Below are 25,120 nucleotides of genomic sequence, written 5' to 3'. Positions count from 1 at the left end.
CTTAATTATTAACTTGTGGGCTGCTGTGAGCAGGAACTTGGCCACCGAATTCTCATATGTCTCCAGTTGAAAGAACGGCGCAAGACGGCAACCATCATCATGGAAGATGAGACGCAAAAGCTCAGCCTCAAGCGTGAAGTGGGCCTGATGGGAGCTGTGTCCCTCATTGGCGGGACAATGATTGGCTCAGGGATCTTCATGTCACCACAGACGGTGCTCGCCACCATCGGCAGCCCCGGAGCCAGTCTGGTGGTGTGGGCAAGCTGCGGTCTACTGGTGCCCACAACATTTGTGTGTCTGTTTGCATGTTATTAATATGATCGATGTTTGTGTTGGTGCACAGTGCACCCTTAGCATCCTGTCAGTCTCACTTTCACAAAAAGTATTTTCAAAATAGAATCGAATCAAACAGCAGGTCACCTTTAACCGACGGAGGCGCGTGACCTGCATCATCGGAAGTTGTTAGCGGTCAAAAGTCTGAAAATGCCGCTTGCGATCAAAGCTGTGGCGCGATATCTTTTATTGTTCTTATCATTCTCTTTTATATTTGTTTCATGTACAATTCACCGAGGTTACTGGCAAACAATGAGAATCTGGAGTGCCGGGAGAAGTATTTGAAAACGGTAATAATGAGCCACGATCATTAACAAAGTGCGTCCCATGCCTCCGCATCAGGTCTCTGCTAAGGTAGGCGGTGATTTCTTTTTCGCAAACCCACAAACTCTTGTGTTTAACTTTATTTTACTTTTTCATTCATCTTAGCGGCCGTTATGGCGATTGCTCATCGGGGCATGCGTGTGTAAGTGCGTGCGTATCATGCGCGGCAACGGGTCGATCGCGAGAGGTTGGTTGATTGAAAATTAGATCTTCATGTTGTTTGGGCACAATGGTTGTTGATACTATTCGAAAAGATAAGAATGGTTTTGACAGGTGTTGCCAAAGAGATAACCGCAGGCAATTTCTTTCCATTTGGCACAACGCAATACTTCCACGGCCATCACCTCTAACCTTTCACTGTTTACACAGATGTATCATTACCCAATGCTTATCCTGAGTCTGCAATAGTCTATCCCCAAGCAGTCTCACGATGGCGACCGACAAACTCGGACTGAACCTGAAGAGGGATGTTGGGATTATTGGAGCGGTATCTTTCATTGCTGGCACCATGATGGGGTCAGGGATCTTCATATCACCCCAATATGTGCTCTCCGCGATCGGCAGTCCGGGGGCGAGCCTCGTTATATGGGCAGCATGTGGACTGCTCGCCATGCTGGGGGGGCTCTGCTATGCTGAACTGGGAACCGTCATTCCAGAGTCTGGCGGAGAATATATCTACATGATGAGGACGGCGGGGCGAGTGGTGGCCTTCATGTTTGTCTTCAGCTTCATCATTGTCATGAGACCCGCAAGTGCCACGGGAATCGCGCTCAGCTTCGCCAAATATGCGGTGGCGCCTTTTTTCCCGAGCTGCTCCCCTCCACTGCTGCTGGTAAAGTGTGTGGCTGCAGGAGCCATCGTCGTTCTGGCAATGGTGAACTGTCTGAGCTCCCGCCTGGCCACCATCATCCAGGTGGTCTCCATGGCCGTCAAAGTGGTGGCACTCACAGTGATCATATTGGGAGGAGTGGTGATGCTCTTTGACAAAGGCACCAGGAACTTTGAGAATGCCTTTGAGGGAACCAATATGCACGTCGGGTCCTTTGGCATTGCTTTCTATCAGGGCTTGTGGTCCTACGATGGCTGGAATACTTTGAATTATTTAACCGAGGAGCTCAAGCATCCAGAAGTAAGACTTTTATGCAGTGACTTTTTTTCTTTACTGATAAGCCCAAAATGATTTACACCCCAGCTATTTATTTATTTATGTGTTAATTCATGTATTTATTGATTTGTATTACAGTGATCCCTCGCTATTTCGCGGTTCATTAATCGCAGATTCGGTGCATCGCAGATTTTTTCAAACATTCAGAAAAAAAAAAAAAATTCCCCCACATACATGGAGTACAGTACTGTATATGTTGCTCTATATGACTCACTGTTGTTTTGCAGCTTCTCCCAGACTGTTTGCGGACTTAAAAAAAATATATATTATATATATATATATATACTGTATATATGTATATATATATATTTCTTTTTTTAAGTCCGCAAAAAAAATTATACCTGTATATATATATTTTTTTTACCTGTATATGTTAATTGGTCGCTACTTCGCGGATTTTCGTTTATCGCGGGTGGTTTTGGTCCCCATTAACCGCGATAAACGAGGGATTACAGTAGTCGTTCGGATTGAATTTGCACCCCCCCCCCCCCCCCAAAAACAGTAAAAGGTTTGGTTTTACGAGCTACAAAACACCAAGGGATGGACATTGAGTCAAGAGCTTTGTAATGTTTCAGTAATAAAAATGAAGGAGTCCCACAAAGAAATTCATTTCACCCTTGGGTAACATTGGCTTTTCAAAAATTGCACTCATGTTCCTGGGTCAATTTGACCAGTTATGCAAAAAGCGTCAGTAAAAGGAATACTAGTTTCAAAAGCATGTACCTCAGCAAATGACATTACTACTGCATGGATAAAGTGAGAAATTTTACAATGGGCCATTAAACACAGGGGTTAAAACAGACAGATAACCAGATAAACCAGACAGATAACCAGATTAACCTAAACAGTGGGTAAAATGGCTTCTTTAAACACAGATTTATTTTTTTTGGAGGGGTGGGGGGCAATTTCAAACGAGTTCTGTAAGAGTGAACAACTTGGCCCACACAGACAGGTTGGACCTTCTGCATTGGCATCTCTGGGGAGTACCATGTTATTTATTTAAAGGTCTCGTTTTGGTAATAGGTGGATCGGTGAGCCAGTGGTAAGCACTTCTGCCTCACAATGCGGAGGTGCAGGGTTCAGTTCTGGCTCCGGCCTTCCTGTGTGGAGTTTGCATGTTCTCCCCGTGCCCGTGTAGGTTTTCTCCGGGAGCTCTGGTTTCCTCCCACATTCCAAAATCTTGCATGGCAGGTTAATGGAACACTCTAAATTGTCCCTCAGTGTGAGTGTGAGCGTGAATGGTTGTTAGTCTGTGTGTGCCCTGCGATTGGCTGGCAACCGTTTCAGCGTGTCCCCCGCCTACTGCCCGAAGTTGGCTGAGATAGGCTCCAGCACGTCCTGCCACCCTTGTGAGGATAAGCGGATTAGAAAATGAATAGATGGACTTTTGGGCCACTCAGTGACAATGGTAGACTGGTAGAATGGTAGATTTTTGTTTACCCGGTGCCACAACACAAGGGAACAAAACAAGGGGCAAGCATTCTACAGGCTACAATGAGAACCAATCAAGTAGTGCCGGTGTTCGGGCAGATGGGTCTTCCGGCCCGCGGGTCGCCGTCCAGCGCCGGAGTTGCCTTGAACGAGCTCCCCGTGCCACCCGTTCAACAGCGAAGCCGAGACGCTCCGCATTGGCATCCCCTCCACACCTGCCCGCAGCGATGGAGCTTGGTTGCCCCTCAAGTCAGGTGCAACGGTTATTGATGTGTTATCAGTCACTGAAGTCCATAAAGATTATGGAACATCATGTCTGTGGTTTGAGTTGTTAGCATTATTGTTGCTAGGTGATGCCACGTTTCATTCACAGTAGTTTCAAAAATCAGCAGCTAAATGTTTTGCTGTCTTTACTGACATCCACAGTGTGGCGTGTTCACATGGCATTTGCATCCCAAAATGCCAAAAAACATATGACCTCCTGTATGCAGTGACAGTGTCTTATTCTTGATAACATTTGGCTAACTATCTACTTTCTATGCCCTACTCACTTAATTATTAACTTGTGGGCTGCTGTTAGTAGGACCTTGGCCACAAAAATGTTTTTCCAATTCGAAGAACAGCGCAAGACGGCAACCATCATCATGGAAGATGAGACGCAAAAGCTCAGCCTCAAGCGTGAAGTGGGCCTGATGGGAGCTGTGTCCCTCATTGGCGGGACAATGATTGGCTCAGGGATCTTCATGTCACCACAGACGGTGCTCGCCACCATCGGCAGCCCCGGAGCCAGTCTGGTGGTGTGGGCAAGCTGTGGTCTACTGGTCATACTTGCTTCTTTTTGCTATGCTGAAATGGGAACCGTCATCCGGGAATCAGGCGGAGAGTACATCTACATCCTCAGGACGTCAGGCCCAGTCGTCGCCTTTATGCTAATCTTCAGCTCGGTGTTATTTGCGAGACCTGCCGGTGTGGTTGGCATCTCACTTAGTTTCGCTCAGTACGTTGTGGCGCCCTTCTACTCGGATTGTGCCCCTCCAGTTGTGCTTGTCAAGTGTGTGGCCGCAGCTGCGATTATTACTTTAGCGACAGTCAATTGCCTCGACGTTCGCTTCTCAATGTCAGTGCAGGTGTTTTTCATGGTGGCCAAGGTCCTGTCATTGGCAGTTATCATCGTGGGAGGTATTGTGATGCTCATCAGTGGGCATACTGAAAACTTTCAAGACTCCTTTGAAAACTCAAATATCGGCATCAGTCCAATTGGAATTGCTTTCTACCAGGGCTTGTGGTCATATGACGGTTGGAATAATCTCAACTATGTGACAGAGGAATTAAAACGTCCAGAGGTACAGTAAATCACTCAATCTTTTCATTTGACATACAGAACATTAGCCTAGGTCAAGCCAGCCTTAATGTTGTCTTTTGCCCGTCACCATACAAATGTTTTCATCGTTGGAGCAAAAACGGATTTTCTTCATACCAAAAAGCTAGTTGAAAAAGATGTCTAATTGTAAAGTTTATATCCAGGGGGCTTTGCATCTTGTTTGGGCTAGGTCAGCGGCCAAACTTTGTGCTCCAAACTACGGCCCGCGGGCCGAATCCGGCCCGTTGGTCTTTTTAATCCGGCCCGCCGAAGGTTGGTCCACAATTAAGATTCGATGTGAATGATTGCATTCATTTCAATTGGACTTGTAATGACAGGCATTTCACCGCCAGGTGGCGCCTTGACTTGAAGTTGCAGAACACGGGAGGGCGGGGCAATCTTTTCGACCACCTAGTACCTCTGTATCGCTCTACTTCTACTGGTCTGATCACAACCCATCTGCAGCGATGCACAGGCTAAAATAGGTCATCAACAACACTTTTGTCATTTAAAAAAAGTATATTAATACCGTACTTTCATGCTTTTGTTCTGTTGATGTTTGATATGGACTGTCAACAAATGCAGTTTTTTTAATGTACCATAGCTCGTGCTGACCTGGCCCTTCTGTCAAATTTTAAAAGTCAATGCGGCCCCCGAGCCAAAAAGTTTGCCCACCCCTGGGCTAGGTCAAGGATGGGCAATTGGCGGCCCACAGGCTGCAAGCAGCCTCCGTCCACGTTCACAGTGCCCACCACTAGATGGCAGACATCACTTAAGAATGCCTCTCACTCCAAGACTGTTGTCCTTCTCCTGAGAAAAAGAGAACACGGGTCTGGCATGGAGCCTGGACCAAATTAGGTCAAGGAAATGTGGTTTTAGGTCAAAATGAAGCCGAGGGTCACGGTGTGGCTGGAGCCTTTCCCAGTAGGCAGTGTACATCCTGAACTGGTTTCCAGCCAATCGCAGAGCACATTTTGACAAACAACCATTCGCCAAACAATCACACTGAGGGAAAATTTAGAGTGTTCCATTAACCTGTTTTTTGAATGTGGGAGGAAACTGCAATACCCGGATAAAACCCACGCAGGCACGGGAAGAACATGCAAACTCCACACAGGAAGGCCAGGGTCTGGAATCAAATCTTGCACCTCTGCAATGTTTCAAATCTTACTGCCGAAATCATGCTGATAAGTGATCACATCCTGTTCACGGGGGATTTTAATATTCATGTATGCTGTCCTGAAAAAAACATTGGCAAAGGACTTTTTTTTAGACTCTTTGACTCATTTAATTTAGTGCAGTGAGTGTCTGGCCCCACTCACAAACAACAAGATACTGTAATGCCCTTCAGTAACGGAGAGAAGGATGCTCGCAGTCGCTGATACTATTAATCATTTTTAATAACAAAATAAGTAGTAAACACACGCATTCAAAGGAGTTGCTGTTAGCCACAACTCACGCCCATGCACTCCCCACTCAGACTAACTCCCGGAGCCAATATTCCCCCCAACCTGGCTCCTCCCCTCCCTATGACGTCACACAAATACAAGAAAACAGATATTACACTGCCCTCCCCTCTATGAAACCCTCGCCCCGAGGGTTCAACAAAAAAAGTCCTCCAGCCGTCGTGGTCGTCGCCTCAGCCTCTGTGGTCGGCCTGGCTCTGAGTCGATACCACCTTCAGCTGGCTGGCTTGGGACAACATTGGTGGGATCCGGGGAACATGGATCCACCACATGTTCTGAACTGGTGGATGAAGCGGACCCCACCTCAAATACAGGAACACCGCTGCCCCGGTAGGGGGCCAACCTGTCCCGATGTAGGGCAACCTTTCTGCCCCTGGGGGGGACTGCCACCCGATAAACTACCTCTCCCACCCGCTCAAGTACCCTACATGGACCGTCCCAATGGCTGTCTAGCTTGGGGCAGCGCCCTTTTTTTCTTTTAGGTGTATACACCCAAACCAGTTCCCCAATCTGGAAGTTCCGCCCCTTGCTCCGCACGTCATAGTTCCGCTTTTGACGTGCACCGGCTTTCTCCAGCTCGTCCCGTGCGAACGCGTGCGCTGCCTCCAGCCGATCCTGCAGTTTCCGGGCATACTCCAGTCCCGGCTGGTCCTCTGAGCTGCCGGGAGGTCTTCCAAACGCCATCTCTGCCGGTGTCCGAATTTCCCGGCCCAGCATCAGCAGAGCAGGAGTACAGCTCGTGGAACTTTGGACCGCCGAACGATAAGCCATCAGTACCAGCGGAATGTGCTGGTCCCAATCACGTTGGTGTTTGTAGGTGAGGATGGCGAGCTGCTGCTGCATGGTGCGGTTAAATCGTTCCACAAGACCATCGCTCTGCGGATGCAAAGGTGTGGTGCGTGTTTTCTGCATGTCCAGGCGTTTACAAAGAGCAGCAAAAACTTTGGACTCAAAATTTCTACCTTGGTCACTGTGGAGGATATCTGCAGTCCCAAACCGACAGAACATGCCCTCCAGTAGCGCATCCGCCACTGTCTCCGCCTCTTGGTCTGGCAGTGCGTATGCCTCAGGCCACTTAGTAAAATAGTCCATCGCACATAGCACGTAACGGTTCCCTCTGTCCGTCACGGGGAAAGGGCCCATAATGTCCACAGCAACCCTCTCCATGGGCGCCCCAACCCTCTGTTGCTGAAGCGGTGCGTGCGATTGGTCTTGAGGTCCCTTGTAGGCCGCACACTCATCACAGCGCCGGCAGAAGTCCTCTACGTCCCGTCGGTGCTGACCCCAATAGAACCCCTGGCGTAGCCGTCGGAGGGTCTTGGTGCTGCCAAAGTGTCCCGAGCCGGTGCTCCCATGGCATGCTCTCAGCACCATCTCTTTAAGAGCTCCGGGCACTACCACCTGCCATCTCTCCTCCCCGGTGGCTGGTTCCTTCCAGGCACGCTGCAACACGCCATCCTTCATGCGTAACACAGCAAACTTGCTCCAAAAGCCTTTGGTGGCAGCGGAGAGTCCCATCACTCCTTCCCAGGGTGGCCTCCTGCCACTCTGGACCCACTGTCGCACAGGGTTGAGATCACGGTCCTCTTCCTGCTTGGCAGCCCACTCTGTAGTGTCCACAGCCTCCAAAGTGCAGCATGACGGTCCAGCAGCAGTCGCTTCCCCACGCAGCTCCAACTCCCTGGCATCCCGCCGGTCGCAGTAGCTGCAGCCACTAACAGAACATGGCCGCCGGGAAAGGGCGTCCGCATTGGCATGTTGAGCCCCAGCCCGATGTACCACTGTGAAGTGGAACGCCTGCAGCTCCTCCAGCCACCGTGCTACTTGGCCCTCTGGTTCCTTGAATGACATCAGCCACTGTAGTGCGGCGTGATCTGTCCTGATGGTGAAAGGCACGCCACACAGGTAATACTTGAAATGGCGTGTAGCCAAAACAACTGCTAACAGTTCACGTCTGGTAACACAGTAGTGTCGTTCACTCTTGTTGAAAGTGCGGCTGAAATAGGCCACCACTCGCTCACCTTCCGGCCCCACCTGTGACAACACCGCCCCCATGCCGACATTACTTGCGTCCGTGTCCAGCACAAAAGGTAAGGCTGGATCTGGCGGGGTGAGAACAGGAGCATTCATGAGGGCTCTTTTTAGGCTGCAGAACGCCTCCTGACAATCCGGCAACCAGAGGAAGGGTTGGTTGTCTTTAAGGAGGTGGAACAAGGGCGCCCCGATGCAAGAGAATCCCTTCACGAACCGTCTGTAGTACGAGGCCAGCCCCAAGAAGCTTTTCAACTGCTTCTGGTCCCTTGGTACTGGCCAATCTTTAATGGTGCGGACCTTCTCCTCCAGCGTGCTGATGCCCTCACCGTTCACTCGGTGGCCCAGGAACTCCACCTCCCGCTGCATAAAGTGGCACTTTTCTGGGTGCAGTTTCAGCCCAGCCGCTGCAATTCTTCCCAGCACCAGTCTCAGAGACTCCATTGCAGCCTGAAAAGACCCACCATGGACGAGGACATCATCCAAATACACCAGGCACCTTTGCCTCGGAATGTTCGAGAGCACTGTGTCCATCAAACGCTCAAATGTTCCTGGTGCATTGCATAGTCCGAAACTCATGACCTTAAACTGCCAGTGTCCTCGGGTGGTGCAGAATGCCGTCTTGGGTCTGGACTCCGTGGTGATGGGGACTTGCCAGTAGCCACTGCGCAGGTCGAGTGATGAGAACCACGCGGAGCCTGAGACCAAATCCAATGTCTCGTCTATCCGTGGGAGCGGGTAGCAGTCCTTCTTTGTCACCTTATTGAGCGGCCTGTAGTCCACACAGAACCGTGGTCTGGTGCTCTTTTTCCGGGGGACCATGACCACGCCAGACGCCCACGGACTATCAGAAGGCTCTATGATCCCTGCCTCGAGCATGGCACGGATCTCCTGATCCGCGGCCTCCTGCTGGGCCAGAGGCAGGCGTCGGGGCCGAACCTTTACTGGTCGCGCGTCACCGGTGTCGATGTGGTGCTCAACCAAGTGAGTGAGGCCCACCTCATTCTCACTGAGGGCAAAGATGTTCTCAAAGTCCCACAGTACCTGCCACAGCTGCTCACGCTGCTCGACATCCAAGCCGTCACAGTTCTTCTCCCAAATGGACCGGATAGCCCCAGTCCGGTTCTCTGTTGGCCGACCCGGGGTTAACTCCACTGACGTAGCTGGGCTGGATGTCATTGGCCCCGCCAGTGAGAAGTCCATCACGGGGCGAGCGGACTCTACCCGATCTACCGTCGACTGTCGAGGAGTCAGCGCTGCTGCTGCATTGGACAGGCTGGGTCCGGTCATCCGTACATCTGTGTTCTCCGCTGCAGGGTCTGCATTGTTGACGGCCACCCCCGGAGTACCCTGCCTAGACGCCAGGATCAGCCCTACATGCTGACCACTCGGCAGGGTGAGCACCCCAGCTCCCAAGTCCACCACACATTTCGCAGCTTTTAAAAAGTCCCGTCCAAGAATACAGGGATCACTCACGTCAGCTACCCAAGCTGAGTGGGTTGTCGAAAGACCCCCCAGGACGAACAAAAATGTCCCTTTGCCTCTCATCTCGGCTGTTTCACCGGTCACGGTCCTCAGTTTTGTAAAGGTCGATGTTAAGACGGTCCCTACTGGAACAACGTCAGGCCTCACAATTGTGGCTGAAGACCCAGTGTCCACCAGGGCTGTACAGGAAACGTCCCCAATCTGCACACGAACATGACTGGGGTCCCCCACGTCCGTCCAGCCCACCGTTATAGCTTTCTCTCCGAATGCGGGTTGCAGTTCCCGGTTAACAACTGTAGGGGTCCGCGTTGTCGGGGCTACACGGACCCTTTTCCGTTTCCCTGCTGGTTCAACAATTTTGGGCAGCGCCGCAGCAGGTGACCTGGCTGTCCACAACCCCAGCAGACAGCCGGGCGTGCACGATGTCCGCTTCTTTCCTCCTGCTGTGCTGGGCGGGTCTTTATTGCGCACACCAGCTCCTCCAACCACGCTGGCCTGGGCTCCTCCCCTTCCGACAACGAGGTGGCCAAAACGGGGCAGGCGGATGTCTGTAGCGCCCCCTTGGTTGCAATCTCCCACTCTGTAGCGAGAGAGAGTGCCTCTCCCAGGGCTGCCGGGTGGGCAAGCTGGGCGTGCAGGCGCAGCTCATCCGGTCTGAGAGCTTGGATGAACTGATCGCGTATCAGTTCATTTTGGATCTCATTTGGCATTCCAGCATATGCGCGCCGACCCAGGCTCTCGATCTCATGAGCAAGACAACGGAGTGGCTCACCGGGATGTCGATCCCGCTGCTTGAACTCACAGCGCAAAGAGTCTCTCAAATTAAACTCCCCAAAGCGCCTCTGCAAAGCACCCACCAGGGCGCTGTAATCGAGTCTCTCTCCGGGGCTCAGCAGCAGCAGACAGGATGTAGCCTCCTCCGTCAGCGAAAGCGCTAACTGCACCGCTTTCACCTTGTCCGACCAATCCGCTGCGTTGGCCACCAACTCGAACTGTGCTCTATAAGCCTCCCAACTCCCTTTTCCGGAGAATTTAAGAGCTTTCATGGAGGGCCACGCGAGCCCAAGGGCGCCGCCATGCATGTTTACGTCCGTTGCGATGGCGGCGGCACCTGCCGCTACGTCATGGCGTAACTCAGTTTTGGCGGGCCCGCGCTCATTTTGGCGCGAATCAACAGCTTCATGGCGACCGCGCCCGTTGCAACTCGACTCAGGCATATCAATCACGCACGGTACGGCTTCATCCTTTACCGTCCGCCGGGTAACGGCATCGCCGCACGGAACGGCCTCTTCCTTCACCTTCCGCCGAGTACCGGAGTCGCCGAACATCCTTACGCAAAAACGGGAGTGCGACGGGTGAATCCAAAACTTCTGACACCAATGTAATGCCCTTCAGTAACGGAGAGAAGGATGCTCGCAGTCGCTGATACTATTAATCATTTTTAATAACAAAATAAGTAGTAAACACACGCATTCAAAGGAGTTGCTGTTAGCCACAACTCACGCCCATGCACTCCCCACTCAGACTAACTCCCGGAGCCAATATTCCCCCCAACCTGGCTCCTCCCCTCCCTATGACGTCACACAAATACAAGAAAACAGATATTACAATACTTTAAATCAGGGATCACCCGCTGTGGTTCTCGAGTCCCCCATTCCTGATTGTTTTAGGTGTTTCCTGACTCCAACACATCAGATTCAAATGTTCAGATTCCAAAACAGCTTTGACAAGATCATGTTTACCACTGCGTTACATCACCAAACTACTTAATCTGAAAGTGGTATTCGATCCCATTAATGCTGGATGTGCAACTTCAGGTGCTTAACAATACTGGTCTCCATTTTCATACGTTGTGCTTTGTAATGTGCTCCACACTTTCAATGGCAGACAAGTCTGGACTGCTGGCAGGCCATTCTCGTACTCACACCCTTTCACTCTGAAATCAAGCTGTTAAATCCGAGCTGACTTTGGCCACCCTATTCTGGTTTCAAGTCAGTCACAGTACACGTACAGGCGAGACAAAGTAAGTATTTAGATTCACATTCACACCTATGGAAATGCAGAATCTTCAATTAAGCTAAGAAACATGTTTTCTGAATGTGGGAGGTAGCTGCAAAAGATCCACGCCAACACTAGGGGAACATGCAAAGTCCACGTACCAAGGCTGAACCAAGATTCAAATCCCAAATTTGAGAATTGGGAGGCAGATGTGCTTACCACCCAGCATGTTAAAATGAATCACAGGGTGTAAAATAAATTGCACTGGCATGAAGCAAAATACATGTGTGAAAGTCTGGGATAAAGTTAGGAGATGTCGTACTGTCTACTTTTGCCAAGGTCTCACTGAAACAACACACCTGTACAGTAATGACATTTAAATTGTTAGAAGCCCCCCTTCCATTCCTTGTGTACTTTCATCTGTTGCAGGTGAATCTTCCGAGAGCAGTGATCATTGCCATCTCGCTGGTGACTGGCTTGTATTTGCTGGTGAATGTCAGCTACCTGACAGTACTGACACCGAAAGAACTCATATCATCCAATGCAGTGGCCGTCACATGGGGGTAAGTCGCCTCGTTTTGCCTCGAAAATCAATGAGTTGACTTCGTCTTACTGATCTGATGAGGGAGGATTTGTGCTTCCTTTTGAAAACCTTTCAACAATGGACCAAAGCAGCACTGTGTACTTCATGCACCCAAGGCATCACAAATTGATTCTCTTTGTTCTCCAAAGTGTATTTTGTCCCATCAAAAGACCAAGCGCCTCTGCAGCTTTCACATCGGTCGGGTTATTTCATCGTGTTGGCTCAAAACGACATGGCTTCGTTCTTTCAGGATTAGCGCTGGATGAATTCCATTCGGGGTAGCTGTGCATCATTGTGAAGCTTAGCTGAGTCCGGCCCTTCTCAAATAGTGGGGTGTGCCCCCCCAAGAGGGCGTGATGCAATGCCGGGGGGAAGGGTGGCTTTCTTCTTGTTGGGGGAGCGAAACAGAAAATAATTGACAAGCGCTGGCTTAGTCCAACGTGATAGATAAACGTAATCTAGGGATGTGTTTGATAAACGTGGCAGCCAAAAACATAATTTTTAAATCAACGTATGACTTAATAAACGTACATGAAAATAAATGAGCAAATTAATGACAGACCAAATATTAACTTTTTACTGCTGCAACTGGCATACGGATGGGAAGTATGCCTTTCAAATAATAATAATACATTTTATTTATAAGCGCCTTTCAAAACAATGAGAAAGCTATTAGTGCCTAAAGACCTTCACAAAGTACAGTACATTTAAATCCACTTGAGGTTCCGACCCTTTGGTTTGCAAAACCTTGAGGAATTTATCGAGGGCGGAAATGGCTGGTGTGGAAGTTTCGCGCTGAACCTGAAACTTTTTGCCCCACAGGAACAAAGTGCTTGGATCATGGGGGTGGATCATGTCATTAGCTGCAGCTTTGTCGGCTTTTGGGTCACTAAACGGGACATTCTTCAGCGGTGGTCGCGTGTGCTTTGTTGCTGCACGTGAAGGACACTTGGTGAGAATTTTGCGGTCTTAAAAGTAAGAGATTTTCTTTTTTTTTCTCCCGAATGGAGGACATTTCAAAGATGTCTTAGCATTCTTGATTCTTGCTGTGAGGAGAGTAGACACACCTGCTTTAGCTTGCATTGTTTGTGCATTTCGGCATATTTCACAATGCAAGTTGGTTGGGGGGGTTTGTACAACTCAATGCAAAAAGTCATTGTGCTTGGCAAGCCTCAGACAACATTGGCGAAACACATCCCAGAGCCAGCAAAGTACAAAATAAAAGCATGGCCGTTAAAAAACAGCTACACCACAAGATCCTGAGTTAAATGCATGACTGAGAACAATGACCAAATTTTGTTGATATCCACCACAAGCTCAAACTTAACCATGCGCCCAACGAGGGGCAATCAGAATTAGCAAACAAACCACAAACAATATTGTATTGTTACAAAGTAAGACTTCTGGTCCAGAAATGTTGGCTAACTTTATTAATTACAGTATAATGGCACCCACATCTTAACGGATCAGTTGATTAAAAAAGTAAACCAGGTCGAAATTCACACATAGTCAACATTATCATTGAAGGACTGGCTAATTAACTGACTTGTCAGTTGCCCGTGGATAATAGCATAGCCATGCCCATTGGATCGTGAAATGGATGGCAAGGTGTTAGCTTGAAAGCTAGCCATTATCCATCCATCCATCCATTTTCCGAACCGCTTGATCCTCACTAGGGTCGCGGGGGGTGCTGGAGCCTATCCCAGCCGTCTTCGGGCAGTAGGCGGGGACACCCTGAATCAGTTGCCAGCCAATCGCAGGGCACACAGAGACGAACAACCATCCACGCCCACACTCACCCCTAGGGACAATTTAGAGCGTCCAATCAGCCTGCCATGCATGTTTTTGGAATGTGGGAGGAAACCGGAGCACCCGGAGAAAACCCACGCCGGCCCGGGGAGAACATGCAAACTCCACACAGGGAGGCCGGAGCTGGAATTGAACCCGGTACCTCTGCACTGTGAAGCCGACGTGCTAACCACTGGACTACCGGGCCGCCCTGCTAGCCATTATGTTTGGCTAAATTACTCATTTCAAGAGGCGGCCCGGTAGTCCAGTGGTTAGCACGTCGGCTTCACAGTGCAGAGGTACCGGGTTCGATTCCAGCTCCGGCCTCCCTGTGTGGAGTTTGCATGTTCTCCCCGGGCCTGTGTGGGTTTTCTCCGGGTACTCCGGTTTCGTCCCACATTCCAAAAAAATGCGTGGCAGGCTGATTGAACACTCTAAATTGTCCCTAGGTTTGAGTGTGAGCGTGGATGGTTGTTCGTCTCTGTGTGCCCTGCGATTGGCTGGCAACCGATTCAGGGTGTCCCCCGCCTACTGCCCGGAGTCAGCTGGGATAGGCTCCGGCACCCCCCGTGACCCTAGTGAGGATCAAGCGGTTCGGTAGATGAATGACTCATTTCAAGAAAAGCCAACAAAACGTTTTCTACATAGTTGTTGGAAAATGGATTCCGCAAACCCGGTGATGGAGGTTTGATTCCCGGTCAGTCCCTTCAGAAGACGCTACTCCGCCACAAAGGAAGTTTGCCCTCAACCCGACTATTACAGCCAACAATGACACGCACGCAAGGCTTGACTAATGGCAAATGGCGCTTTGTTGGAGAGTCTTGCCAACCAGTATGACCGCCGGCAACGCATTGTGGGAAATCCGAAAAGCTCGGAGCAGTCGATACAAGCTATTAAAAAGTCAGTTGCTTATTATGTATCCCCTTTGCAAATAATGTTGTTGCTCTGTTGTCACAGTTGTGCCTTGTGAGGGAATAACGGATTGTGTGTGGTTTCTAGCCGGATATTCTGTCCATGGCTCACGTGCACAGACTGACTCCATCTCCAGCCCTCATTTTCACCACTGTTGTCTCCTTGCTGGTGCTCATCCCCGGAGACTTTCAGAGTATTGTCAACTTCTTCAGGTGAACGCAGGCTCAGAATTGAATCTCTTGAAAACAAGCACATGGTATCATTTTGCGTTTACCCAAAATCCATCGTTCTTCTGTTTGCAAGTTTCACTGCCTGGTTTTTCTATGCCATCACATTGGCTGGCCTCATCTACCTCAAGATTAAAAAGCCAGAGCTCCCAAGGCCATACAAGGTTGGTGCCACTCCTGAAAGCTAGATCTTCCAATTCCAATAAAGTTGGAATGTTGTACAAAACACAAATAAAAACAGAAGACAGTAATCTGCAAATCCTTTTCAACTTACATTCAACTAAATATGACACAAAGACATGATATCCATCCATCCATTTTCCTTAATCCTCACTAGGGTCGCGGGGGGTGCTGGAGCCTATCCCAGCCGTCTCCGGGCAGTAGGCGGGGGACACCCTGAATCAGTTGCCAGCCAATCGCAGGGCACACAGAGACAAACAACCATCCACGCCCACATTCACACCTAGGGACAATTTTAGAGTTCAATCAGCCTGCCATGCATGTTTTTTGGAATGTGGGAGGAAACCCGAGTACCCGGAGAAAACCCACGCAGGCTCGGGGAGAACATGCAAACTCCACACAGAGAGGCCGGAGCTGGAATTGAACCCGGCACCTCTGCACTGTGAAGTCGACGTGCTAACCACTGGACTACCGGGCCGCCCAAAGACATGATATTGAATGTTCAAACTGATGAATGTTCATTTCTTTTTTAGAGGGGGTGTGGCCATGGGGGATATGCTGTCATTTTAAATTGGATGCCTGCAACATATTTGAAAAAAGCTGGGACAAGGGCAACAAAAGTCTGGGAAAAGTTGAGTGGGAAAAAACTGTTTGGAACATTTGATAGGTCACATTTTATTTACGTTGAAGTACCAGAGTGGCTTGCCAGTAGTCCACAATTTGTTTCCTCAGATCCCTAACAGTTTCTGAGTGTTGTCAAAAGGAAAGGTAATGTAATACGGTGGGGGGAAAAAATCCCCCGTTCCAGCTTTTTTGGAACATGTTGTCTTGTCTTTGGAGTGTATTTAATTAAATAGGTAGAAAGGGGACTTTCAAATCATTGTATTGCTTTTATTTATACTTGACACAACGTCCCAATGTCATTGGAATTGGGGGTTGTAAAATAAAACTATAAACAACAAAAAACACAAATGGATGACTCTCAGCATCTGTGCTCTTTTCCCTTTTTTCCTTCAGGTTCCCATCATACTGCCCATACTGGTCCTCATCGCAGCAGTATTCCTCGTGCTGGCCCCCATCATTGACGATCCTCAGATCGAATACCTCTATGTGACTTTATTTATCTTCAGTGGGGTCCTCATCTACATCCCTTTCATTCATTACAAGCTCTGCCCGAGCCTGTTAACCAAGTTGACCATTTTCCTACAGCTGTTTTTACAGGTCGCCCCAGCAGAGAAAAACCTGTGATGCGGGGCGAAAGACCGTTTGGTTTTGCTCATATGTGAAGGTGATAACATTACCTGATTTTGTCCCGTTGTTTTCTTTGATTTTACACCAAAAAACAAAAAACAAAAGATCTGATTCGGTTGAGCAATAGAGAAGATGGCTGAATATTTTGATTAATGAATAGCATTTATTTTGACTTATATTTTTTTGAACAGAATCACTTTTTGGATTTAGGGTTACATAACTGTGATTTTGTTCAAAGAAAGTCATGACTTTTGTGGTTCAGTTCTTGAAATTCGAATATCAAAGTTGTGTTCCCCTTATCATCATCATTTTAGCTTATGTGGTACATTTTCTGTACATATCAATTTCGACACATTTAAACACCATTCAGACTCTGTAAACGATGAACCACTTTATTAAATACCGATCTGTCACCAAAGTGTCTCAGTGAAAATCTCATTGTGTAAATTTCACATGAAGACCAAGTCCCAACATAAAACAAGGAGGACGAGAGAAAAGAAATGGATGGGCAAGCCGTCTTCACTGGCGATGTGGCTTTGAGCAGAAGCATCAAGGTTTTGTGCTAGCACTGATTGGTAAATGAAACTCTTCCGAGTTCCCGCAGCCCTGAGAAAGGCAACGGATTCCTGCAACGCAAAAACTGCCCCAACCTATGATGCTACGACAACAACCACGCTTCAATGTTGGCAAGGCATGGTCTTGTTTTGGTTGTGAGCAGTGTTCCATTTGCGCCAAACATCCCTTTTGGAATTATGGCCGCAAAGTTTAACCTTCGTTTTATTGGGCCGTAACACATTTTCAAACAGGGATTCGGGATTTTTCAGGTCTTTTTTTCCCCCCTCCACCACTACAGGAGATTTCTGTCACATATACGACTAAACAGCCAGTACTTTCCTGAAACTCCTGCAGCTCCTCCAGTCTATCTGTCGACCTCTTGGCAGCTTCTCTGATCAGGTTTCTTGTCATTTTTTCAGATTTTATTTCTTTCTTTTGAAGCGGATGGTTTGGTTGTCCCAGGGTCCGACATTAGCGGTAGCCCGACAGCCCTGGACCACCTTGTAGCTTAGACGCTGGCCCGACCGGGCGGGTATAAATTTCATAAATACAATCAAAGGGCGGCATGACGGACAACTGGTTAGTACATTGGCATCACAGTGCAGAGGTGCAGGGTTCAATTCTGTCTCCAGCCTTCCTGTGTAGAGTTTGCGTGTTCTCTCGCCCCCACCCCTCCACCCCCATGCCTGCGTGGGTTTTCTCCGGGTACTCCGGTGTCCTCCCACATTTTAAAAACATGCATGGCAGGTTCATGGAACAATCTAATTTCAATTTTGAATTACTTTAAATTTTGCTAAATGTACAGAATTCAAAAAAAATATTTGAGATAAATGATGAAAAAATACATACATAATCACATTTTAATCAACGAAATTCATCGAAAACGAGCTAAATTAATGCAACAAATATTACAGGACTCTTGATAATGTCAATGCTCACTGGACTGAATTAACAAACGTTGCGGGCATCTTGTAGCCATACTTTGCCCAACAATTCTATACACTGTGGATATTGACAATTTTTTTTTATTTGTTTGTTTTACTGTACAAATATTTACCAAACCAAACATTCAAGCCTCATCTCACTCCAGACATCCAAAGCTCTAAAGCTGATTGATCAGAATTCTAGACCAGAGAATATCCCAGCTGTGGCACATGGTGAATGTCTCTTCATTTCTAGCAAAAAAATGGCACTCAACAAATATCAAATTGCCTTTGCATGTAGAGATGAAAATCATTTTGGAGCATGATCTAAGAGGAATTCTTATCTTTTACAACCTTTTTATGCTCTGCGGAATCACGCAGTCACATTCTGATAAAACATTTACAAGATGAGTGCAGTTTTATTATACTCAAAAGCTTAATGTTTTCCTCATCCTTTCCTGAGTTTTGTCCTTTACTGCAAAAAAGACACAGCTTCATCATTTGGAGTGTCGGCATCAACACTATTTTTGTGCTCTCGGATCTCACCGAGACGAGCCAGAAGCCATGAAAATGAAAAGGGAAATCGGTTTGATTGGTGGCGTGGCATTTATTTCGGGGACCATGATTGGATCCGGGATATTCATGTCACCGCAGTTTGTGCTGGCCTACGTGGGAAGTCCCGGAGCGAGTTTGTTGATCTGGGCCCTCTGTGGAGTTGTGTCCATGTTTGCGGCCATGTCCTACACCGAACTTGGAACGCTTATTCCTGAGTCCGGCGGCGAATTTATTTACATCCTACGGATCTTTGGGCCTTTTCCTGCTTTCTTTGCAGCAATCACTTCCATCGTGGTTGTCAAGCCTTTTGGCGTTGCTGCAGTGGCACTCGGCATCGCAAAGTATGCAACTGCTCCCTTTTACGTTGGATGTGATCCCCCGCAGCTGTTGGTGAAGTGTGTTGCAGCTGTGGCCATACTGACCGTTGCCATCATCAACGTCATGAACGTACGGATTGCTGTCAGAATCCAAGTTGTCTTCCTGGTGGTCAAGGTCTTAACATTGCTGATTATTGTCATCGGAGGAATTATGGCACTCACACAGAGCCAGCGAGTCCTTGTGCAAAACTTGAATGTTGACGATGCATTTAAGGGCACTCGGTACTCCTTTGGCACTCTTGGAATGGCTTTTTATCAAGGATTCTGGTCATATTCTGGCTGGTCCTATTTAAACAGCGTCATCGAGGAGCTGAAGAAACCCCAGGTAAGACTGTTTAAAAAAATGTGGATTTTTCATCAAAGTCATTGTGTTCTTGTGAATTCAAGCACTGAACAAATGTGATATTGTGAATTACCACACGAAGGTTCCATTGAACAAACGTTAAACCTGTAACTGCAGTCTTTTTCTTATTTGATGATATACATATATAATGTATGTATGTATACATATACTGTATATATATATATATATATAATGTGTGTGTGTGACGGGGGTCACAACTGTGACGGTGTTGAGCTCCACGTCGCTGCCGCCTCAATAAGACCAGACACTGGGATGTGGCTTTTTCTCTCTTTTATTACTGCAGCACAGTATGGCGGGAGGAATAGGTGAAGTCGCGGGGATTTTCGGTCTCAGAAATAACCTGTGACTTCCCTGGTAGCCCTGCCTCACAAAACATCATCCACAAAATACACAACAAGACTGATCGTATTGTCACTATTGACAGAAAAGGGAAAAAAAAAATGCACATTCATTTATTTACCTGATGCCACTGAACACATCACATGCAGCAGAACGGCTGCGCAATGTACAATAATGGCGGCCGCGACGAACTGCGGACACGCGGCAGTAACACAAACAGCCAGCCAAACGAAAAACGACACGAACAACTATATACAGTAAAACCGACAGAAAACAAATATTACCTGCAACCCAGTATGGCGGGAGGAATAGGTGAAGTCGCGGGGATTTTCGTTCTCAGAAATAACTGCGCAACAGAAAAGCACAATTAACTCAATGGGTAAAAACTTCCATTCGACAAAACTTAAATCACGATACAAAAAGCAATGTGGACTCGGAACAAATCAGGGAACTAATTAAATGCACAGCACTGTAGAAAAAGGAAGAACAAAGTGAAATATTGTCATTAAATTAGAAATGAATCTGGACCGTCAATGAAATGCGACTTACCCTGTGACTTTCCTGGTAGCTCTGCCTGAGCTACGGCGGGAAGCTGGTGCCATACCGTGCACTGTTGCGTCACTTCCGTCACAATTTAAAAAACTTAATGTGTCAATCCGTTACACACACACACACACACATGTATATACTGTATATATATACCGTATATATACTGTATATATATATATATATATATATATACAGTAATCCCTCGTTTATCGCGGGGGTTATGTTCCAAAAAGAACCAGTGGTAAGTGAAATCCGTGAAGTAGTGAACTTTATTTTTTTTACAGTTATTATACAATAATTAACTGTATATACAATGAAATCAAAGACCAAAACCTGTTTTCGGGCCCAATTACAAAAAAAAAAAAAACGTTTTCAACAAATAACTATACTGTAATAGTTTTTGGAAATACTGTACTGTCGACACATGGCGCCGCCGACGCGTTCTGATTTAAAGGGTTAAAAGCATTAAAAAAAATGCACAAAAAAAATCTGTGAAGCAGCTAAACCGTGGAAAGTGAACCGCGTTAGAGCGAGGGACCATAGATATATATATATATCAACACGGGCTGTACCACCGGACCATAACTGAAGTGGCTGATCACAAGAAGTCCTATCAGTGGTTGGAGAGGGCTGGCCTGAAGGACAGCACAGAGGCACTCATCCTGGCTGCTCAGGACTAGGCCCTGAACACCAGAGCCATTGAGGCCCAGATATAACACACCAGACAAGACCCAAGGTGTAGGTTGTGCAAAGGGGCACCTGAGACGATCTAACACATAACTGCAGGGTGTAAGATGCTGGCAGGGAAAGCCTACATGGAACGCCATAACCAGGTGGCTGGCATAGTCTACCGAAACATCTGTGCGGAGTATGGACTGGAAACCCCAAGGTCAAAATGGGAAACACCTCCGAAGGTGGTGGAGAATGACAGAGCGAAGATCCTGTGGGACTTCCAGATCCAGACTGACAAGATGGTAATGGCGAACCAACCAGATATCGTGATCATAGATAAAGGGCAGAGGAAAGCCCTTGTAGTGGATGTAGCGGTCCCAAGTGATGGAAACATCAGAAAGAAGGAACACGAGAAACTCGAGAAATACCAAGGGCTCAGAGAGGAGCTGGAGAGAGCCTGGAAGGTAAAGGTGACAGTCGTGCCTGTGGTGGTCGGAGCACTCGGAGCAGTGACCCCCAAACTAGATGAGTGGTTGCAACAGATCCCGGGATCAACATCGGATATCTCAGTCCAGAAATGTGCAGTGCTGGGAACAGCAAGGATACTGCGCAGAACCCTCAAGCTTCCTGGCCTCTGGTAGAGGACCCGAGCTGAATGAGGGACGGACACCACCCGAGGGGTTGTGAGACGAGGATTTTTTTTTTTTTAATAATTCCATTGGCATTTAGAAAAAAATTATCTAATCTTTAAGTGAGGGGTAGTCAGCATACATCGAACAATCCACTTTTGCCAATGTCTCACTGAAACGGCACACATGTCCTCACATTTATCCCTTTCAGGGACAGCGGTTCCTCCAATGGACAGCTGACCATGTTGTCAGGTTACAGGGTGCATGAAAGGGTCAAATATTAGAAATCTCACTCCTTTCCTTGTGTTCTTTCATCTGTTGCAGGTGAATCTTCCGAGAGCGGTTGTCATTGCCGTCTCGCTGGTGACTAGCTTGTATCTGCTGGTGAATGTCAGCTACCTGACAGTAATGACGCCGAAAGAGCTCATTTCATCCAGTGCAGTGGCCGTCACATGGGCGTGAGTAGCAGCGCCTGACAAAGATGTTTCACCTGGAAAATCAATGAATTGTAGTGTATGTATACTGGGAGACAATGACATGGGCTTGAGCGCTCACTAGTGAATAAAGGCCACCAAAGTGGGGGAGCTGGGGCCACCACCATGGCAGGCACTCTTACTTGCGAGAAGTCCATTTTATTTTGAAACCAATCTGGACAGTATCACATGTAACGGCTTACCAAGCATATATTAGTTTCATTTATTTTGATTTATTGAGCATCCATTTTCTGAATTTGAGTTACAGAGGAATACACTTCAAATGTAATGTGATGACTTTTCCCCTAATGTTGCAACTATTTTTTACTTTATTTCACAACAACTGTTCTGAGAGCAGCCAATAAAATAAGAAAGCTATTCGTGGTACTTTACATGTACTGTGCACTTAAGCCCATTTGGGGTTCCGACCCTTTGCTCAGCAAACCTTGTGGAAATTATGTGGTGAAGAAACATTGCAATGAACCTGAAACTTTTCTACCCACAGAAACAAGGTGTTAGGATCATGGGGGTGGATCATGTCATTAGCTGTAGCTTTGTCAACTTTTGGGACACTAAACGGGTCATTCTTCGGCGATGGTCGTGTGTGCTTTGTTGCTGCACGTGAAGGACACATGGTGAGAATCTAGCTGTTTTAAAATTAAGAGATATGTTTTCTGTTGTTCTCCACATTGAAAAACAATTCCCTGGTGCCTTCGCATTCTTGCTTCCTGCTGCTTAGAGTGTAGATGTGTCTGCTGCTTGGTCCGGCTTTTGCTTGCGTTCTTTCTGAAGAAAAACTCTTTTTATGCATTGCATTTGTGTGGACTGTGTTCTCAGTCCTGACTTTAAATTGAGTTTGGCGCACTCTAGCGTTCAAATTGGAAAATACACTAAATCGATTCCAAATTCAAATTGGATAAACTGCCTATTCCTGGGAGTTAACCGTTAACTTGTTCATTTATTTCGCAATAAATCCAACACCATCACTTCATCTTGACATGGCGCTCCTGTACATCATTTATGTATTTTATTTTAGGCCTCGGCTCAGTCCAAAAGTGCACATCTTAAAACTGTATCGTGTTGTCACAACACAATACAATCGTGTGCGTGCGTGTGTGCGTGAGTGTGTATTTAAATAAAGTTTATTAACCTATAAATTTCAAATCAGAGCTCGACATTCTATAAACAAATAAACCTTCCAACAGTCCAGGGTGTTGAATACTTCAATACTTAAATGATTACTCTTGATGAGGACACAAGAAACAACAGTACATCTGTGGTTAAATGTGAAGCTCTCTCCAGGATGCTAACCAATTGCATTATGGGCAATCCGAAGACCTCGAAGCACTCGATACAAGCCACTAAAAAGTCACTTGTCCATAATTTGTCCCCTTTGCAAATAATGTTGCTCTGCTGTCACATTTGTGACTTGTGAGAGAATAACGTATTGTGTGTGGTTTCTAGCCAGAAATTCTGTCCATGGTTCACGTGCACAGACTGACTCCATGTCCAGCCCTCATTTTCACCACTGTTGCTGCCTTGCTGGTGCTCATCCCCGGAGACTTTCAGAGTATTGTCAACTTCCACAGGTGAACACAGGTTCAGAATTCAATCTCTTCAAAACAAGCACATGGTAGCTTTTTGTGTGAACTAAAATCCATCTTTCTTGTGTTTGTAAGTTTCCTTGCCTGGTTTTTCGATGCTATTGTGTTGTCTGGCCTCCTCTACCTCAAGATTAAGAAGCCAGAGCTCCCAAGGACATACAGGGTTAATGCCACCCCTCTAAGTAATAACCTCCAATTCCAATGAAGTTACAAGACAGAGCACAATGATTTGCAAATCCTTTTCAACCTACACGCAAGTAAATATGGTGCAAAAACAACATATTTAACTCTTTTATACCCCATGACGTAAAGATATGTCAAAAAAGCCACTACAGCCGTCTACGCATGACTAATTTAGACTTTTTTTTTTTTTCATCGAAGAGTGCAGAAGGGTCTGGCGCAGCCTCTGACCAAGCATCGGGCTTGTCTGCATTTTAAATCATTTAAAATCTGCCCGGCAGGTGGCAGCTGGTGTAAGGTTTAAACCAGGATCATACTGCAGAGCAAGCAGAAGTGGAGATTTAAACAGAAGTGCACACATTCCCTGAACTCATTTCACTTCTCTTCACGTCATCAGTTCAATATGCAGATAAATACTTTTGCAATCAAAAGCCCATTTGTGGTGGTGTTTATGTAGTTGTAGAAGTAAAGTCTTATTTATATGTTTGAGATGTCACAAACGCAAAAAAATCGTGCTTTTATATCTTTGGAGTATATTCCATCGAATAGGCAGAAAAGGGACTTTCAAATCATTGTATTGCTTTTATTTATACTTGACACAGCGTCCCAACGTCATTGGAATTGGGGGTTGTAAAATAAAACTATATACAACAAAAAACACAAATGGATGACTCTCAGCATCTGTGCTCTTTTCCCTTTTTTTCCTTCAGGTTCCCATCATACTGCCCATACTGGTTCTCATCGCAGCAGTATTCCTCGTGCTGGCCCCCATCATTGACGATCCTCAGATCGAATTCCTTTATGTGATTTTATTTATCTTCAGTTGGGTCCTCATCTACATCCCTTTCATTCATTACAAGCTCTGCCCGAGCCTGTTGGCCAAGTTGACCATTTTCCTACAGCTGTTTTTGCAGGTCGCCCCAGCAGAGAAAAACCTGTGATGCGGACTGAAAGAAGTTTTTCCCGTTGTTTACTGGCAATTTTGAGCCTAATGAAACTTCATAGTTGAGACCTTAAACATCTGTTTTTTCTCTTCCAGTCGTGTTCTGTCTAAAGCTAATTGCAGTGCTGCTCACGTAACTGTCCATGCACTGCTAAGCCAAAATAGACAATCACACCTTTTAATATTTTATTGGAATCATCGTTCCATAATTAAAATCTAACAGCGATCTGATGTTGACCCACTGGAAAGGAAAAGTTGCTCACACATGAAGGTGATAACCTTACCTGATTTTGTCCTGTTGTCTTCTTTGATTTTGCACCCAAAAAATTGATCTGTCTAGGCCCGGCCGGGGGTTGCTCATTTCCAGCAAAAATTTTGCATTCAACAAATATCAAATTGCCTTTGCTGAAAATCGAAGTGTAG

General features: G+C 47.0%; 2 protein-coding genes and 1 pseudogene across 2 annotated transcripts; all 3 read left to right on the top strand.

Annotated features, from left to right (window-relative positions):
- Positions 1-310: 310 nt before the first annotated feature.
- Positions 311-2,064, top strand: LOC147195983 (b(0,+)-type amino acid transporter 1 pseudogene; annotated as a pseudogene).
- Positions 2,065-3,852: 1,788 nt separating this feature from the next.
- On the top strand, positions 3,853-16,916 carry LOC147195982 (b(0,+)-type amino acid transporter 1-like). The gene is made up of 6 exons (XM_086127422.1): positions 3,853-4,596; positions 12,023-12,156; positions 12,999-13,128; positions 14,964-15,088; positions 15,180-15,267; positions 16,301-16,916. The coding sequence occupies exons 1-6, from the start codon at positions 3,853-3,855 to the stop codon at positions 16,529-16,531; spliced, it is 1,452 nt and encodes a 483-aa protein (XP_085983548.1). The 3' UTR covers positions 16,532-16,916.
- Positions 16,917-18,567: 1,651 nt separating this feature from the next.
- Positions 18,568-24,695, top strand: LOC147195981 (b(0,+)-type amino acid transporter 1-like). Its single transcript, XM_086127953.1, has 6 exons — positions 18,568-19,269; positions 21,822-21,955; positions 22,476-22,605; positions 23,435-23,559; positions 23,650-23,737; positions 24,465-24,695. The coding sequence occupies exons 1-6, from the start codon at positions 18,577-18,579 to the stop codon at positions 24,693-24,695; spliced, it is 1,401 nt and encodes a 466-aa protein (XP_085984079.1). The 5' UTR covers positions 18,568-18,576.
- The last annotated feature ends 425 nt before the right edge of the window (positions 24,696-25,120 follow it).

Source organism: Hippocampus guttulatus, chromosome 13 (genome assembly GCF_054856545.1).
Source record: "Hippocampus guttulatus isolate MCC_2025c chromosome 13, RoL_Hgut_1.0, whole genome shotgun sequence".
In the NCBI taxonomy this organism is placed as follows: domain Eukaryota; kingdom Metazoa; phylum Chordata; class Actinopteri; order Syngnathiformes; family Syngnathidae; genus Hippocampus; species Hippocampus guttulatus.
The sequence above is the reverse complement of the archived record's forward strand: the minus strand, read 5'-3'. Positions and strand labels throughout refer to the sequence as shown.

Excerpts from the sequence above, each read along its gene's own strand:
- LOC147195982 (XM_086127422.1), top strand. The coding sequence starts at position 3,853 with ATGTTTTTCCAATTCGAAGAACAGCGCAAGACGGCAACCATCATCATG. Across the intron at positions 4,597-12,022 it reads AGGAATTAAAACGTCCAGAG|GTGAATCTTCCGAGAGCAGT; the intron begins GTACAGTAAATC and ends CATCTGTTGCAG. Across the intron at positions 15,089-15,179 it reads AGTATTGTCAACTTCTTCAG|TTTCACTGCCTGGTTTTTCT; the intron begins GTGAACGCAGGC and ends TCTGTTTGCAAG.
- LOC147195981 (XM_086127953.1), top strand. The coding sequence starts at position 18,577 with ATGAAAATGAAAAGGGAAATCGGTTTGATTGGTGGCGTGGCATTTATT. Across the intron at positions 22,606-23,434 it reads CTGCACGTGAAGGACACATG|CCAGAAATTCTGTCCATGGT; the intron begins GTGAGAATCTAG and ends TGTGGTTTCTAG. Across the intron at positions 23,560-23,649 it reads AGTATTGTCAACTTCCACAG|TTTCCTTGCCTGGTTTTTCG; the intron begins GTGAACACAGGT and ends TGTGTTTGTAAG.